The sequence below is a fragment of the Diadema antillarum genome, unplaced genomic scaffold (assembly GCF_040938485.1).
Source record: "Diadema antillarum isolate AM-2024a unplaced genomic scaffold, OU_Dant_1.0 seq00001872_RagTag, whole genome shotgun sequence".
Lineage (NCBI taxonomy): Eukaryota > Metazoa > Echinodermata > Echinoidea > Diadematoida > Diadematidae > Diadema > Diadema antillarum.
The window spans coordinates 105,101-123,894 of NW_027272541.1; the positions used below are offsets into that span (position 1 = coordinate 105,101).

General features: G+C 41.7%; 1 protein-coding gene across 1 annotated transcript in view; it reads right to left on the bottom strand.

Moving 5' to 3' along the window:
- Nucleotides 1-260: 260 nt before the first annotated feature.
- LOC139712897 (ecdysone-induced protein 78C-like) overlaps nucleotides 261-18,794 on the bottom strand; it is a 198,104-nt gene continuing 179,570 nt past the window's right edge. The window contains exons 4-10 of the mRNA XM_071624675.1: nucleotides 18,156-18,340; nucleotides 16,828-16,981; nucleotides 12,708-12,710; nucleotides 5,481-5,830; nucleotides 4,684-4,859; nucleotides 3,575-3,855; nucleotides 261-806 (exon numbers count right to left, since the gene is read on the bottom strand). Coding sequence (XP_071480776.1) covers nucleotides 547-806; nucleotides 3,575-3,855; nucleotides 4,684-4,859; nucleotides 5,481-5,830; nucleotides 12,708-12,710; nucleotides 16,828-16,981; nucleotides 18,156-18,340 — 1,409 coding nt within the window. The 3' untranslated portion in view covers nucleotides 261-546. The remainder of the gene's footprint in view (nucleotides 807-3,574; nucleotides 3,856-4,683; nucleotides 4,860-5,480; nucleotides 5,831-12,707; nucleotides 12,711-16,827; nucleotides 16,982-18,155; nucleotides 18,341-18,794) is intronic.

Below are 18,794 nucleotides of genomic sequence, written 5' to 3' on the forward strand. Positions count from 1 at the left end.
GACGAACACCAACATTACCTTTTGTTTTCTCAAGTCACATGGGTAATCGTAACACTTGTAATCTCACACATTGAAACACCGTTCTTCTCTCAAAGGAAATAACATCTGAGACTCTGCTGAGGGATCTCCACAGTGCATCCTTGGCTCCTGTGATGACCAAAGAAAATTCATAATGAGCATCACGATGAGGATATTGTGCAATTTCAATTTCTTCCAGATCTGTATTTTCTACTTTTTTGCATCATCGTCTCATCCCCGTCTCCTCCTTTCAAGATGTAGCTCTGAAAGGGTTGACTCTCCTGGTGACCACAGAGAGAACTTTGCATTCATTTCATTGAAAAAAAAAATTGTGTACTTCATCGCATTCTCATCATTCTGCTCATATTCTTGCATTATTTCTGCTTCCGGCAAACTTCCCGTTTCCTTCTTATTTCCTTTGCTCCTGTTATCACAATTGGATAGACGCAGCTGCACACCCCATCCCATCTCAGGTCAACATCTGCATCTTGGGGCGTCGGCTGCTGCCACCTCCTCCCGCCCCGTCAATCACATGATCGTGATGTCCATCATCTCCGTGTAGAGGGCTGGAAGACTCGGGCAGAGCTCGGGCCAGCGCTGGGAGCACCCCATCACGAAGTCCCGGTGCATGCCACCGATCCGCCGCAGCTCCTGGACCCGCCCGTACAGGGTGGCCATGAGGGGGGCGGAGGCGGACGGGTGGTTCCCGTCCACCTGCACCTGCAGTGCCTCCACCAGTTGGTGCTGGAGCTCGGCCACTGCTGGAGGGTTACCCAGACCCATGATATCTGGTGGAGAAATGCAACAGAGTCACATCTTTAGCACCCCTCTCCAACAAATCTCAACAAGGATATGAATCCGAGTCAAACAAATGTTTGCATCAAGTTGTTTATTTTTATCTTCTTTTTACTGATTTGGTGCTTACTTATTGACACAGAACAACTTGTCAATGAGTTGCAAAGATAAGAATATAAGCAAGATTATGCAATGCCCCTTTTCATTAATGCCAGTCTTTCAAAGAAATTCAGACTCAGGTGATGTAAGAGTGATATATATTTTTTTTTTCAATGCAGTGTAGGCCTACATCTTGCTTGCAAAAATACAATTATCAGATTTTACATTTTATCACATTTAGAAATAGTTTTCTCTTTCTAACTGACACCCCCTTGTCTTGGAAGAGATTTCCCAGCATTCATTTTTGCCTTCATCAGGGGAGCTACTTCGTTGAACCATTTGAATAGATGAATGGAAAATAAATCAACTTTATAATGATGCAGTTCATTTATTACTGAGTCCCTCTCAGGAAAAAAGGAATATAAAAAAAAAAAAAAATCTTCACTTTGAAACAAGAACATGTAGTCAATCAGGATGATAGCCTTTGTCAATTAAAGAATTGATATGTCTGAAATTAATGAAGAACAGATTCAGTGTACTACAGCTTGAATTCCACTCAATCCTACTTGTTGAAAAGAAGAGAAGTCAAAGAGAATTAAGTTAAATGAAAGAAAGATATTATTCAGAGGGGTGAAGGCTCAAGTTTGAGTTTCTTCAGTTTGTCTCCCTCTACAAATGAAAATTTGTTAAGATCGCAACTGCTGATCTGTAAATTAACAAACATGTCGGAAAAAAGGAACTAGTGGGACTCGAACCTGTCATCTACTGCTTTCCTGGTGGTAGTGTTGCTGCCCTGAAAGCAGTAGATGACAGGTTCAAGTCCCACTGGTTCCTTTTTTCCGACATGTTCGTTAATTTACAGATCAGCAGTTGCGATCTTAACAAATTTTCATTTGTACAGGGAGACAAGCTGAAGAAACTCAAACTTGAGAATTAAGTTGCTACACAAAGAATTACAGAGCACAGATGGATTAGCAAAAGGGAAGGAAAGAAAAATAGGGATGAAAATGAAGAGACTGAAATGAAAAGAGGAGTGGGAAGAACAATGGATACCACACGGGAGTCAGAAGTAGACTGGGGAAAGAAGGGGAGGAAAAGGAGTACCATGAGAAGATGGAGGCTACAGGACAGAGTATAGGAAACAGGAGGAGGAAAAGGAGTAGGAGGAAGAGGAGGAGGAGGAGGAGGAGGAGGAGGAGGAAGAGGAGGAGGAGGGAAAGAGGAGGAGGAGAAGGAGGAAGAGGAGGAGGAGGAGGGGATGGGGGAGGAGGAAGAGGAGGAGGAAGAGGAGGAGGAGGAGGAGGAGGAGGAGGGGATGGAGGAGGAGGAGAAGGAGGAGGAAGAAGAGGAAGAAGAAGGGAAGGTGGAATAGGAGGTGGAGGAAAAGGAAGAGGAGGGGAGGAGGATGAAAAGTAGGAGGAAGAGGAAGAGGAAGAGAAAGAAGAAGGGGAGAGGAGGAGGAGGAAGAGAAGGAAGAAAAGAAGGAAGAGGAGGAGGAGAAGGAAGTAGGGGTGGTGGAGAAGGAGAAGTAAGAGGAAGAGAAGGAGGAAGAGGAAGAAGAGGGGGAGGGGAGGAGGAGGAGGAGGAGGAAGAGGAGGAGGAGGAGGAAGAGGAGGAGGAGGGGATGGAGGAGGAAGAGGAAGAGGAAGAGGACGAGGAGGAGGAGGAGGAAGAGGAGGAGGAGGAAGAGGAAGAGGAGAAGGAGGAGGAAGAGGAGGAGGAGGGGAAGGAGGAGGAAGAAGAGGAAGAAGAAGGGTAGGTGGAGTAGGAGGTGGAGTAAAAGGAAGAGGAGGGGAGGAGGAGGATGAGAAGTACGAGGAAGAGGGGGAGGAAGAGAAAAAAGAAGGGAGAGGGGGAGGAGGAAGGGGAGAGGGGGAGGAGGAGGAGGAAAAGGAAGAAGGGGCGGTGGAAAAGGAGAAGTAGGAGGAAGAGAAGGAAGAAAACAAGGAAGAGGAGGAGAAGGAAGAAGGGGTGGTGGAGAAGGAGAAGTAGGAGGAAGAGAAGGAAGAAAAGAAGGAAGAGGAGGAGGAGAAGGAAGTAGGGGTGGTGGAGAAGGAGAAGTAAGAGGAAGAGAAGGAGGAAGAGGAAGAAGAGGGGGAGGGGAGGAGGAGGAGGAGGAGGAGGAGGAAGAGAAGAGGGAGGAGGAGGAGGAGGAGGAGGAGGAGGAGGAGGAGGAGGAGGAGGAGGAGGAGAAGAAGGAGGTTTGGAGGAGAAGCGGGGGGAGGAGGGGGAGGAGTAGGAGGAGGAGGAGCAGGAAGAGAAGGCAGAACAAAAAGCTAAGGAGGATGAAGTGGAGGAAGAAGACAATGGTAGTTTGACAGAGAGAGAAATGGAATGGCATGAAAATGCATTGCTGGGTCCATAGCTGGTTCCAGTGCTGGTTGTTGAGAAGGAAAATTACTGCAAAATCGGGACCATTCGTGGCATGAAACTTTTCCGAATTTGAGTCGACATGCTTTTTGCAGCACAAAACTTTCACGAACTGGTGTCTGGCATTCAACGCATTGTGTGGACAAAAACTTTAGCGTGCATTTTACTTTCCCAAAGGTAAGCTGCTCACAAAATATGTGAAGGTTTCATGCACGCAAAAATCTCTGGGTTTACAGTAGTGGTGGGGGAGATGATGAAGAAGTATTAGAAAAGGAAGAAACAGCATGCCTACCGTTTGCCGCTAAGATTGATGCTGTATAGAGCGCCACCTCAGTCTCCAGAAGGCCCAGCTGGTTGAACTCCTGAGCAAACTGATGCATGGCGTGGTACAGGTCTCCCCCCACCACGTGGTAGAGCTGCTGCCACAGCAGCGACCCCGTGGTGGCCACGCCCGTTCCCGCATGCAGGTCCAGAGTCAGCGATGTCATCAGAGGGCCCATTCCATTGCTGGCCGGGGGTGCAGCAGGTATCATCAGAAGAGGGGCAATCCTCACAACCCACATCTCAAAGAAGCTGTTATCAGAGAGAAGTCAGGGTGAGCAATTCAGAAATATCAATGCCAACTGCCTCGAAAAATACCATTACTTGAAAATTGAGGCACACTCTAACTTCAACATCTAATGGAGATTGAAGATGAAAGAAATCAAGGAAATAGCGAGGCATTTCTGACCAGGGGATAAATGCTTGCAATCTGATTACAAACAGCAAAGAAAAATATGAATATCCAAACATACAAATTTAACCATCTGGTCGCAGATTTGGACTAGAATACAAAGTATATACAATACACAGATAAATGAGATTTCAAACTAGCACATACCCTGTAGCGAACATATTTGGAATAAAGCACATTTGGAAAATGTGGCATTAGTATATAATGTGATATTGATTGTGTCAGTGATATATTTAATGTCATAGATTCTTATTATCTACACCATGTGGTAGTGTTTACTCTTGTATTGAATGTGTATTGGTTGTGTTAGTGTATGATGTCATATTGGTTGTGTCAATGTATGATGTCATATTGATTGCATCAGTGTATAATGTCTTTTTGATTGTGTGCATGTGAAGAGTTTGTTTGCAAAAAACGATAAGTCCATTTTTGACAATTTTGAAGTACGCCCTCTGTCATAAAGTACAAAATAATACCTTTTAAATGATATATTAGTCACTGCATATAAAGGTACATTTTTGAAGTTATGGTCAAAAGAAGCAAAAATTCTCTTATTATTCTCTTTATTTTCTTGACCTTTAATCGCAAATATCTCCATTTGGCAAATATGGACTTATCGGTTTTTGCGAACAAACTCTTCATGTCTTTTCTGGATGCAGAAGCCTCACCTTGCTTTCAGGAGCAAGAGCTGGTCATCCTGGGTCAGATTCCTGAAACCTGGGATGGCTTTGGCAAATTCCACCTGACCGCTGACCGCCTGGTCAAGAATCTGTGACAGCTGGACCCACTGGTTGCGGCCGCGGACGTCCATGTCCTCCGTGGCGAAGTGCGAGTTCTGGTTTTCCTTGGGGGGGGGGGGGGGGGGGGGAGGGGGACGGGACAAATGAAGTACATTCAACACTTTCAAGTCTTTGTTCAAGATTTTCACACCCAATAACATGCCTCATTTGCATAGATATTTAGCATCTCTCCACGTATAATACTTGGATTGTATAATATACTTTCTCCCTCATCTATCAGGCTGGCTGTCCTGGTGGACTATATGATCACCGCCTTAAACATCACTGATGAATCAATGTAACTTACACAATAGCAATCATGTTTGGAAGAATCATCTATAGGCAGGTACAGAGAGCTCATAAAATATGGCTATGTACGTAGACCCTTGATGGCTACAACAAGTACAGTCGCTTGTGCACTGATGCAAACTTACTTATTTTGTATTTATGAAATGAAGCATCAGTTTTTGGGACCAAAAATGACTTGTCTTAAAGATTAAATTTGTTCAGATAGTTTTTCAAGGTTAAAGTTGTTTCAATTTTCTCCTATCATTGATATTTTTTATGTTAAATACTCATACACTTTATCACAAATTTCATCCCAAAGTCTCAATTTTGTCTTATTAAAGCACTTCCAGGTAAGTGTACATAAGTAAAAGGTGGACACGAGACTGTGACAAGCTTACCTGTGGAAAAGTGAAACCCCTGAGGTACGGTGCATTTGAGGGTGTGTAGAGACATGTCATGCGGAAGGCGCACGAGATCGTGTTGACCAGGTCGTACATCTCGGCCTGCTTGAGGTGTAGCGTTGAGTCCCCGCCGCTCATAGCGTGCATGGAATGTGGCGGGGTCAGGTCGAAGGTCGTGGAGCCGTTGACCGGCATGGGCGGGAAGGGCTGGAGGATGTCGTCACTGTCGCTGGGGCCGTACTCGGAGTCCGTGCTCTTTTTGCGCATGGCTGTGGCGCCCCCTGGAGTCAGCGTCCCGACGGGACCGTTCTTCTTGCCCCGCTGCGGCACTCTTCCATAGCGAACAGCTGGGATGAGAGAAGACGGACCACATTCATCAAAATGATTGACAATCATTGTGGGCTAAAAAAAATGTCTCCATTCTTTACCAGAGTCGCTGAATACCATATGGTAAGATTTTATGAAACAACAAGGTTGGCACCATCAACACAATATCAACATTGGGAGGGTTCTCAAAGAGCAATCAGTGACTCATTTGTTACATGCATCTCAACAGGACAAAATTAATTCCCAAATTAAACTTTTAAAAACTAGTCCCAAGTATACTTGGCCAGGTGTCTCTGAGAAAATTGTGTTAGAGTAAAATCAGCTTGTCCTCAACGAGCAACAGAACGTTTTATAGTCTTATGTCAAGACACAGAGCAATATTTTTTTGGTGCCTCCTGCAGAAGTCGAAAGACTGTGCAGCACTACCTCAATGTCTAGATGGGAAATGTATGTTAATGTTATACAGGTCTGCCAACATTCCCTTATCCAAATCAGGGACATTCCACACAGCAATCAGGGAGATATCTGTGTGTTACATGCATTTCAATAGGCGAAAATAATTCCCAAATCAGGGAGATTTTGATATTCTCTTATTCAGACATACAAAAGATTTTGACATTTTCAGGGAGACTTCTGCAGAATCAGGGAGACTCGGCAGCTCTGGTTATATCACAATCAGTTCATCCTTGAAGGGTTAATAGAGGCTTTTCATAGTCTCCCGTCAACACTTAGATATCACAGGTTTTTTTGAGCCTAAGAGAGCCAGCAGAATCAGAAACACTTGGCAGCTATGATCTCTGCTAGTCTGCCATCTCACTTCTGCCACTTTGCTGCTAGAAGTGGTGTAAAAGCACTTTGCAAGTGAGGAGACTGTAAGGAAAGTTATGCTACCTGGTACTGCATTCAGCGTGCATTCAGGGCAAAAATGCTGCACAGGAAACACAGAGCTACCAAGTCTCACGCATTCTGCATGAGACTCAAGCAATTAGGGTCCATCTCACGATCTCACGCATGACACCCATTTTTCTCACGCATCGGGCGATGTCTGCAACTTGGGCCTATAATAATGAGCATAGCTCAAAGGATTACTGATAGTTGCAATTGAAGGTATAGATTTCCCTTTTGTCTTTCAAAATAAGTGAAAAATATGGTCACTTAAGTATGCACCTGATCGCACTATTAAGAGCTAAAAATTGAAAAAGCTCCCTACCGTGGGAGGCCACAGGGGGGAAAAGCCCTCCCACACCCATGCTCGCGCGCACATTTGCGCACCGAGATGCCGAGTCACGAAAATCTCACTCATAAAAATTTTTTGAACTTGGCATCCCTGGAAACACGTTCAGGTGTCATACAATCAGTAGCCCACAAGGGAGCAAAATAATGTGCACTAGGGTGTGCATGTAAATGCTGTGTGTACATTGAACAGTAGATGGCGCTGTTCAGTTAGATCCTGCTTGAGACCCCTTGACTCATTTTGTGCATACAAGCTACAACAGGAAAGTGACAATACAGGAAAGGTATCCTTGGTATAGTAACAAAAGGGTTAAGGCAGTAGACTAAGTCTCAGACAAGATTTTTTTTTTACATGCTCTGGAGGCTACGTACATTTAATCTATTGAGGATGGCTGATTTTGCTACAACAAGCATTTCCCATAGACACCTCTTCGAGTATACTCGGGACTCGTCCTCAAAGGGTTAACTGAATTCTGGGGAAATCTTTGGTCATTTTTTTTCTATTATCTTTATATTTATATTTCTATCATTATGTTGTTGTTTTGTTTTGTTTTGCTCTTTTTTGTTCCAGTGGTCAATGCCACATTGCGGTGTTGATCGGTCCGGCAAAAGTACACCGGCACGTCAGCTGTTGGGGTAAAAGCCACCTGTAACCTTGATACTAACAACGTTATGTTATCATTGCTGCTCTTTACGGATGACCAGCAGTTATTAGTGCATTACGCAAAACTCTCTCCTACCATATACTGGGATCAAGTCATTACAAGATAATTCCAATGACATTCACATGTCAATGATGAAGACAAGATTCTTGCCAAGTGTTACATTCTTTATTCTTTCTTTTATAATATCTAAAATAACAAATTATGCTGTTAAGATGCACAGGACAGTGTAGGGGTCTGGTATGATGTCATCCACAAATTAATAGACCCATGACGTTTCTAAAATACAGTTTAACTTGGACCAGTAAGGCTACTTACCAGTGATGTCAGGTATTTAAAATGGGAATTTCAAACTGAATCTAAATGTTTTTTCTGCTACTTAAAACCATATTTTGGATGGCAAAATCTCCTCATACATGAAGCATACAATTCAACTACAATGTACTACAACATGGTCTACTCAAGAACTACCAGTATCTTGCCAAGTTCTAACAAACAAAAACCTTATAATTTGGAGCAATCCCCACTTAATTCTGGGTGGCAAAACCTCCTCCTAAATGAAGCACGCAATTAGGCTGTTACAACATGGAATGGTCTAATAAAAAACTACCATTATCTTGCCGAGCTCCAACAAACTACTGTATATGAAGAGTTTGTTCGCAAAAAACGATGAGTCCATATTTGCCAAATGGAGATATCTGCGATTAAAGGTCAAGAAAAATAAAGAGAATAATAAGAAAATTTTTGCTTCTTTTGACTATAACTTTAAAAATGAACCTTTATATGTATTGACCAATATATCATTCAAAAGGTATTATTTTGTACTTTATGACAGAGACTGTACTTCAAAATCTTCAAAAATGGACTTGTCGGTTTTTGCGAACAAACTCTTCATATATCATTTAATAGCGAGTCTAAATTTTTGAGAATTGAGACTTCCCATCGATTTAGCGAGTGGTTAAATTTGCAATCATGGAGTACTTTTCTGAATGGAGAAATGTATACAGTTGCGTCACATTCATATCGGGATCAGAGTCAATATTTTTGCATGTCTTTAATTTCACGAATAGCGGCTGACTCAAGAAATCTGCAAAAATAAAAACCTCGCGAATTGTTTGGAATACACAGTAAAACCTTCTAGAGAATTAGGAGAAATCCCTACAACCAAGAAGAATGTGATCATTCCAGATTTGGTACTGTACTTAACAGCATAGTATATTTCCGGGAATCTAGCAACTGGTGTTTGCTAATAACTGTTGATTTTAAAATCATCAATTTTAAAGACTTTTGGCTATCTCATTTTGTTGTGGCATCTTTGAGCTGATTGTGGTAGGCTCATATATATCATCACCATATTTGGGGAGAAAAACACAATATTCAGATATGAGCTTTATGCTTGATGCATATCTATTGGTGAAACAGGCTCATATACTTCACTATCTACATGCTTGAGTAGTAAGAGAGATTGCATGAGGGGTGGGGGGGGGGTAATACATAGAGGGTAAGTCCTTGGTGGAATCAATTAAGCCACCTACATGGTGAGTCACACTTCATGCGCAAGGTGCAAAATCACCGACTTTGAGTTCAATTTGAGTTTGCGACAAGAGAGAGCTTGTCTTTTAAAGGCAGCAGTACAACGCTGCCAAACTCCCTTTCATCTCCTACGTTGTACCTGGGCCCTGTTTTAGGAAGTGCTTACCACCTTGCAACTTTAAATATCAAACATATTTACCATGGCAGGAACATGACAACAGCCAATAAGCTGTGAGCATTTTGTACTTGCAGTCAAGGAAACTACCATTATCATAATTATGTTACTCTCAAATCAAAAATGTCTCTATTACATTATGTGTGGACAACTCCAGATGACGGACATTTAAATGCAAACCTCTGCTTTGCATTTCCTTCAAAGTTTCCATTATATCTTTTTGACAGGAATTAATTTTTTACCATTGCCTACAATCAGGACAAGGAAAAAAGTGACTTAACCAATTTTTTGAATTTCATCTTTAAAATGAATGAAACAAACAACACTTATCTTTACAAAACTTGGAGACCCTGAGTAGCTTAATTTCAATCCTCATAGTGTCATTTGCCTTGTACAGGAGTGATATGGGAGGCTTGAACATTCAAGGTATCAAGTCCTCGATTTTAGCTGTCACTACCAATGGCAACTTGCTTGCCATATACATTGTACAGCATGTCAAGGGCTTGTATAGCATGTCAATGGCTTGTATGAATCCATGGCACTAACAGGGTTAAATTAATTGCAGTGTGTCACTTCCTACGGAGCACAGCGAGAAGGTGCCGGTGACTACCGGTGAATGTAATCCTTCGTGTTAATGAACACGCCTGTTCACAGAGACAGCACAAAATACTACCTCACCAGTTTTCCCTCTCCCTCAAGTCACCCACCCACTCTTTCCCCTCATCTCTTCCTACTCATCTCCATTTCCTTTCTTATATTGAGTTTTCTTCTCGCCTTTTCATCATCTTTCCTATCATTTCTTCATTTTCCTCCCTCGCTTCAATCCCCCATCCACTCTCCTCTCACTTTCTTATGTTCCTTCTCCTCTTTCCTTGCTTTTTCATCCTTTCCATTCCCCTTCCACTATCATTTTCCTTTGTTTTCCTCTTCAATCTCCTCCTCCTCTTGTGCTTTCCCCTCACTTTCCCTTTCTCTCTCCTTTTTCTTTCTACTAAATTCTCTTCTTTCTCCTCCTCCTCTCTCTCCTCTCCAGCTTTCGACTCTCTTCAACTTTCAACTTTCAACTTTATTTTCACCTCCATCAAAATGAACAAAGAACTTTATGTACATTGCGTATACACGGGATATTTGTGATACAGAACAAAACTTGAAAAGGTACATAAGAAAATTATGAAAGTGAAAAGTAGATGTGATTACATCTTTGTTAAATACATAAAGCGTATAATACAAGTCAACTAAGGATGAGGATGGAAGTGGAGGGTCCCACTAAGAAGCAAAGCTTGTACGATATGGGACCCTCAGAAAAATACACAAAACATCAATATAAAACACAATAAACGAACCGATGTCAACTGACATCAATATGATTGGGAAGAGGAAAAAGAGAGAAAAGGAAAGGAAAAAGAAGAGGAAAAAAAGAGAGGAAAAAAAGGGAGAAAAAAGAGGGAACTACAGCATGTGCCATCGTGAACGCAAGCAATCTGGATTTCATAATGTAAAATAAGTGATAAAATACAAGCTGGATTGAATGTAATGCAAAACATTTTTTATACGTAGTTATGTTGGTAAGAATGCAGGAGAAAAAAAACACATCGTTATATTTAGAACACAGAGAGGGACATAGTTTAATAGGAGGACTTATGTAAAAAAAAAAAAAATGATGACTTGACTGAGATGATAAAGGGAAACTAACTCTGTTGGATGTTGTAAAGTTTCAATAAAAATGGTTTTAATTTATTCTTAAAGGAATTCAGAGATTGACTCTCTTCCTTCCTTCTCCATTTCCTTTCTTCCTTTCCTTTTTTCTTTTCTTCCTCTAGGCCCTACTTTCTTTTTTTTTTCTCTTTCCCCTATCCATTTTCTGTCTTTTCTTCTCATCCTTCCCTCTCTCTTCTTCATCTCATCTCCTTTTCTATTCTTCTTTCTCTTTCTTCTACTCATCCTCTCTCCTCTCTTGCTTTTCCCCTTCCTTCTATTTTTCTTCCTTTCTACCTTTCCTTCCTTCTTTCGCTTAGGCCTACCCTCTCTTTTTTTCTGTCATCTTTTCTTTTTACTCATCATTTACCTCTCTTCTCTTGCTTTCTTCTTTCCCTTTCATTCCCTCTTCCCTTTCCTTTTCTCCTTTCTCTTTCTCCTCCCCTATTTTTCCATCTCCCCTTCCTTCCCCCTTCCATTCAAACTTTCCTTCTTTCCTTCTCGCATTTCTCCTCAACTTATCTTTTCCTTGTTTCCTCCCCTCGATTTCCTTTCTTCCCCCCCCCCTTCTCTTCTCCCCCTCTCCCTCCTCCTCCTCCTCCTTCTCTTTTTCCTCCTCCTCCTTCTCCTCCTCCTCCTCCTCCTCCTTCTCCTCCTCCTCCTCCTCCTCCTCCTTCTTCTCCTCCTCCTCCTTCTCCTCCTCCTCCTCCTCCTCCTCCTTCTCCTCCTCCTCCCCCTCCTTCTTCTCCTCCTTCTCCTTCCCCCACCTCTCTGGGAAATTGCGACTTTCCAGAGGCAAGTCATCTTACAATACAACGTCCTTGTGCATGGTCCTTAAAAAAGAATACCCTTTTAAAATATCATGTTTAAGACATATCACATTCTTCATTTCATGAGACAATAAATTTCAATGCTTCACTAAAAAGATGAACAAAGTAAAGAAAACAATTTCATCTTGCCCCTACCTTAAGCATACATTATGCTTTCATTTCATTTGAATCAGTTACTAATAGCCGGAAGAATGCTCCAAATACATCATGTTTTATCATGTAATCATTAAAAGAGTATTTAGAATGGAAAGTCACTGGTAGTGGAACTTTTGTCTTAATGCGCAAGATGTATTTGCCCGTCGATATTTACATTCACTGACACATACAAAGGAAAGTTTGTGAGAGTATAGTGACTCTTTCTTGTTATGGCCAAACAGGCAATAAATAATTGTGACTAGAAAAGCATTCTGAGAGCACAAAACTTTGCCAAGCAGTTAATATCCATCCATACATACATGCAAAAAATCAACTAATTTTCCAATATAGAAGCTATTCGTTTATCCTAATGTCATCAGCTTCCAATAGCACGGCGCCTTGCCTGAACAGAGCGCATACGTAGACCTCAAACACACACAGCTTTAACTCACAAGTTCATTGATCCTATCTGCAAATAGATAAAAACTCCTTCAAAAATCTATAAAACTTCCTTGATCACTACCAAAATTTAATCATCTGTTCCAACCAATTTCATCCAACTCCATCTACAACTCGTCGGCCGAGAATGAGAATGCCATTAACCTGTTGATGACAAGTCCCGAGTATATGTGACCCGCTACAACAAAAGGACCCGAAAGTCGGGGAAGATAATTTTCTGAAAATGGCATAACATTATTCCCTTACTCTTCTCCTTTAATTTCATACATAGCACAACTCATAAAAGTACTCGGTTGCGGAGATATCAATGATTTTATTAGCGCATGTCAAGTGGATGAGGATATCAGAGTTTCGAGAAAAACGCCTTCAAAGTTTTCCTTCTGACGCTATCATGATCAAGGGGAGGCGAGACAGTTTTCACCACTTGACGATAGAAGGCACGCTCCTAGCGACCTCCGCGATGTTCATTCAAGCTTAGCGCCAGCGGTCTACGCACGACCAATCAGTAATCAGGATGTCACGCACTGACCAATAAGATCACTCCCTTGTTGCTAGGGGCGGAGTCTAGCTGCGGCACTAAATCCAAATCTTCGGACACGTTTCTGTTACGTTGAAAGTCGGAAAATCATGGCCCAGAAAAATGCTGATTTCTTGCATTTCCTTTCATCATTTAGCTTCGAAATTTCAGCAGACGACAGGCAAAACATAAGATTACAAACTTATGCCAAAAATGAAAATTTGAATGTTTTAACCAGTTTTGATGATGTGACTTCAAACTCGATTTTCTCGGCTCAGCCGTCAGCGACTTTAGGATCCTTTTGTTGTAGTGGGTCACATACAGGCAGGGGTCTATGGAAAATGCATATTGTAGCAAAATCAGCCTGTCCTCAATGGGTTAAGATGTCTCAAACACTATGACTTTGTTGGCGACTTAAACACCCTTATTATTTTCAGGCAACAAATCCTTAAAGAGTTATTTTGCACACAGACAAACAAACAAATCAAACTAACAAACAAACAAATGCTGATGAAAACATAACATCCTTTCTTGGTTGGGATAATGATTTTCATGAAAAGAGAGACTACAGGAACCTCAGGACCAGGTTCTCGCATACTCGCCATAAGGTATCAACAGACAGCGCCCTCTATGTTTGGACTGTGTCACATCAGTGTGATGCTCATCGACTCATGGGAAGTCCTGCTGATTATTGGGGGATTAGCGCTCCTTGCCACCAAATGGGCATTAGAATGGGCATTAGAACATTTGACTGGCGACACCTTCCCCACGTCCCCCTGTCAAATGCAATGACATCTAGCGCACTGACTAACCCCCTTACTCACCGGGACAGAGTGAGCGAGAACTCATCGTGTGTTGATGTCCCCTTCCTTGCCTAATTCAGTTAATTCCCGCACTACGTGAGGGAGCGCATGAGTACTGGGAAACATTTCAATGGACTCCCCCTTTCTTTCGTATTTGCAAAGCATGCTAGAAAGTGTTATTAAGGTTAAAAGTGATTTGCGAATAAACCTCCATTAATACAATTGAGTATATGAATATAAGAACGACCCAAGTCCATGGAAGATCATTTCGAGTAAACTAAAAAAAACTACATATCTTTTTTATTTGTCCAATAATATTCTATTTAACTGTGATGGGAAGGCAACATTGTATATACAAATTAGAACATATATTATTATGACAACTAACATTAACATTAATTGTGGAGAGGCCATTTTGTGTGGTGGACTTGGGTCGTTCTTTGATTCATATGGACTTGGGTCGTTCTTTGATTCATATACATGATATTCTGCTATAGAGATGGGAGAAGGATGAGAGAGGGCGCTATTATATGAATGTAAGAATGACCCAAGTCCTTCATTCTTACATTGATATAAGATTTAACTCATTCATTTCAGGCACTTCCGGGGGTAATTAGGATTTATCCTTTACACACAAGATGAGTCCATGCATAAGCTACAATTTCCCATGTCAAACTAAATTTGGCCAAAAATTGGACTTGGGTCGTTCTTATATTCATATACTCAATTGCAACTTGGGTAAATATAACAGAAAGACATCCCACATCTATAATGCATGTTGAATTTTACAATCACAATAATATTAACCCATTCCATACTGAATATTAAAATCCCCATGCGCTTAATATACAGGCTACCAGGTTTCTGCATAGAACAGGTTAAACTCAACATCATTAACCCATTGAGGATGGACTGATTTTGCTACAACACACATTTCCCATAGACACCTGCCCGAGTATACTCGGGACTTGTCCTCAATGGGTTAAATGTGGGAACAGAAGAATCTCTGTGTCCCTTGGCACATGATTCTAGAAAAAATTTGATGAAACTACTATAGATGAATAGAGATTATCTAATCCCCTTAGCAAGGCTCGACACTAACTTTTTTGTTTGGTGGCCCGATGAGGCCACCAAAATCCTAAATTTCAAATTTTTGGTGGCCCGAGAGAAAAATTTGGTGTCCTGAAAAAAAACCAATAAAAAACATTAAAAGTCCTTTTTTTTAATGAGTCAAATATTTAAGTTTTATGATAGTAAGATTTAGAAGTTGGACATATCTACTCATAAATAAACTTCAACAAACTTGCAACACTCACTCTCAGGCACTCATTCAGTCCTTTTCATCCATTCTTAAACAAATTTAACTGCTAATTTCCGGCGCAAAAAGTTACGAATTTATTGACATACTTTTCAAAAAATTTTGGTGGCCCGAGGCGGGCCACCAAATTTGCCCTTTTTTGAAATTTGGTGGCTCGACTTTCATTTTTGGTGGCCCCGGGCCACCGGGCCACCGTTAGTGTTGAGCCCTGCCCTTAGTCCCTATTGTCTCCCCATGGCCTTGCTGTTGATTGCAATGAGGCACAGTGCTTCATCTGAGTGGGTTTGCGAATTCTTAGAACTACGACATGTAGGTCAAGTTTGGAATGATTACTGAATACTACTTCTACTACTACCTTTTGTATGACTACCAGTCCACCACTACTAATACTACTACTATGGTGAGTGACAATATGGACGAAACATAAATTGCCTGAGAACGTTCACACCTGGTAGGATCTGAACTCAGGATCAAACCGTTGTAGGTCGTGAGTCCAGTCCACTAGACCCTGGTTCTTCTACACATGAATAAATGCAAATTACACCTGGTAGGATCTGAACTCTGAACCTAACTGTTGTAGGTCCCGAGTCCAGTCCACTAGACCCCGGTTCTTCTACAAATCAATAAATGTAAATCACACCTGGTAGGATCTGAACTCAGGATGTAACCATTGTAAGTCCCGAGTCCAGTCCACTACACCCCCGGTTCTTCTACACATGAATAAATATAAATCACACCTGGTAGGATCTGAACTCGGAACCTAACTGTTGTAGGTCCCGAGTCCAGTCCACTAGACCCCGGTTCTTCTACACATGAATAAATGTAAATCACACCTGGTAGGATCTGAACTCGGGACCTAACTGTTGTAGGTCCCGAGTCCAGTCCACTAGACCCCCGGTTCTTCTACACATGGATAAATGTAAATCATACCTGGCAGGATCTGAACTCGGGACCTAACTGTTGTAGGTCCCGAGTCCAGTCCACTAGACCCCCGGTTCTTCTACAAATGAATAAATGTAAATCACACCTGGTAGGATCTGAACTCTGAACCTAACTGTTGTAGGTCCCGAGTCCAGTCCACTAGACCCCGGTTCTTCTACAAATCAATAAATGTAAATCACACCTGGTAGGATCTGAACTCAGGATGTAACCATTGTAAGTCCCGAGTCCAGTCCACTACACCCCTGGTTCTTCTACACATGAATAAATATAAATCACACCTGGTAGGATCTGAACTCGGAACCTAACTGTTGTAGGTCCCGAGTCCAGTCCACTAGACCCCGGTTCTTCTACACATGAATAAATGTAAATCACACCTGGTAGGATCTGAACTCGGGACCTAACTGTTGTAGGTCCCGAGTCCAGTCCACTAGACCCCCGGTTCTTCTACACATGGATAAATGTAAATCACACCTGGTAGGATCTGAACTCGGGACCTAACTGTTGTAGGTCCCGAGTCCAGTCCACTAGACCCCCGGTTCTTCTACAAATGAATAAATGTAAATCCAGGAACGAACGATGAACAAACGATGAACAAACAAACATTTAACAAATGCACAAACAATATTTAAATGAAATGAAAAAGAGGCCAAACCAACAGGGAGAGAAGGAAACCAAAAAGTTGAACTCAAAGCCATAAAAAGGGGCGGGTCCTCACATGTCTTACCGTCTCTGGACATTCCGACTGCGAGACATTTCTTGTACCGGCAGTGTTGGCAGCGATTCCGATTCATCCGTCCTATCGTACAGTGGCCGTTGCCATGCCGACATGTGTATTCCTTCTCTCGTTTGCTACTTCTCCTGAAAAATCCCTGCATTCAGCGAAAAGACACAAAGGGTTTAGTATAGTAAATAACCACTTAGGCAAGAAGTCTACTTAACATCCGATATGAAGAGTTTACATTGAAAAATAAAGATAAGTGCCATTTTTTAAAGTATTTCACAGTATATCCACCAAAAGATATGAAATAAAATACAATCTGTCCAGTGATATATCACAAGGAATATTCTTGAAGTTATGATTTAGAATATGGAATATTTTCTTATTATTTTCTTCATTCTTAGCAGCTTCAATCACAAATATCAAAAATTGACAAAAATGGAACAAACTTACACTGTACAGTGCAATGAAACTCTGGGTATGTTTGAAGTCTACAAAACTGCAAGTATCAGAAAATATGTCTAAGCTATTCCCACCAACACTTTTCCCACAAGTTTCTGTAAATTCTCAATAGATGTAAGTGCATGGCTCAACAAGATCATTTGGGAGAGATAGGTGCACACTTTCACTACCACTACTACCACAGAGTTACATTGGCTTTCTAAATGGACAGGTGTTCTGTGGTAATGGCAAAATTGAGCCATCCAGTCCAGGAAACCAAATCTCTATGATTTTGTGCTACTTTTATTATAACTTTGGACATTCATTGCTTGTACACCGTATGTCATAAGGTAGAATTAAAATTTCTCTTTTATTTGAACTCATCATCTTGGTAGATATTCATTGATTATGGAACTTGGTTTTACTTGTTCTTGAGGTAATTCATAGAGTCTCTTCTGACTTGTTAATAAGTCATACTGGAATCAACCACTATCTTTGTTATCCCACAGACCTCCAAGCCTTTCTGACTGAAAAAATAGGGATGATTTGGCTCAAACATAGGAAAGAAAGAGTAGTTGTAATGTACAAGGGAGCAGTAAAATAATAATTAAAAAAAAACCCCAGGAAACTCCTACTGAAACAAGAGCTAATAATGGTCAAAATTCATATTCTTTCCTCCAAATTGAGAATGCTTGTTAGGTCTGCACAGACACCTGTCCATGTACGTATACTGGAGACTAGTCTTCAACAGGTTAACATCTATTTGACTGATTTGAGTTAATCCTGTCAAAAGTTTGAAAGTTTGTGATTAGGGGGGCAGACACCACTTTGGTAGAAAGGCCCTGCCCAAAAGGTGGTGGGTGTGTGAATAGTGCTGGCCTCACCTTGCAGCCTTCGCAGGCCAGGACGCCGTAGTGAAACCCCGACGACTTGTCCCCGCAGACTTGGCAGCAGGAGTTTGGCGGCGGTGACTGCATGTGGGCCTGGGTGGAGGTGGGCTTCTGGACGGGTTGGTGTGAGGTACTCGTGGCGGCCATTGCGGTGGGTGTGTGGTTTGTTGAGGTATCATCTGGAAAGTTGGAGATAAGAGGGAGAAGGCATCAGGATTAATGTGTGTCAGATGGGTGAAGAGACACCAGGGCGTGGCACTTACCTTCATCATCACCAGCACATCTCTGCATCATGATTCGTAGCTCTCTTTCACGGAAGAGTTTCAAACAGGTGTAATAGGAGTGCAGCATACTCAAAATGGTTCTGTGATATTTGTTCTTGCGACAATTACTCCCATGAAATATATGCACACTCTGCCAAACATAACTTCTACCCACAAACAAAACCCAAAACCTAATCCTAATCCTCACATCAAACTAAACCCCAAACCCTTTAACAGTTCTAACCCTAACCCTCAGTCCTTGGGGGAAAATAAGACCAGAATGACTGTCGCAGGAGCAAATGTCATGTCAACACACCAAAACGTACATGTGTTTCATAGTAATTTTATCTTCATTTCCCTGTTCAACTGG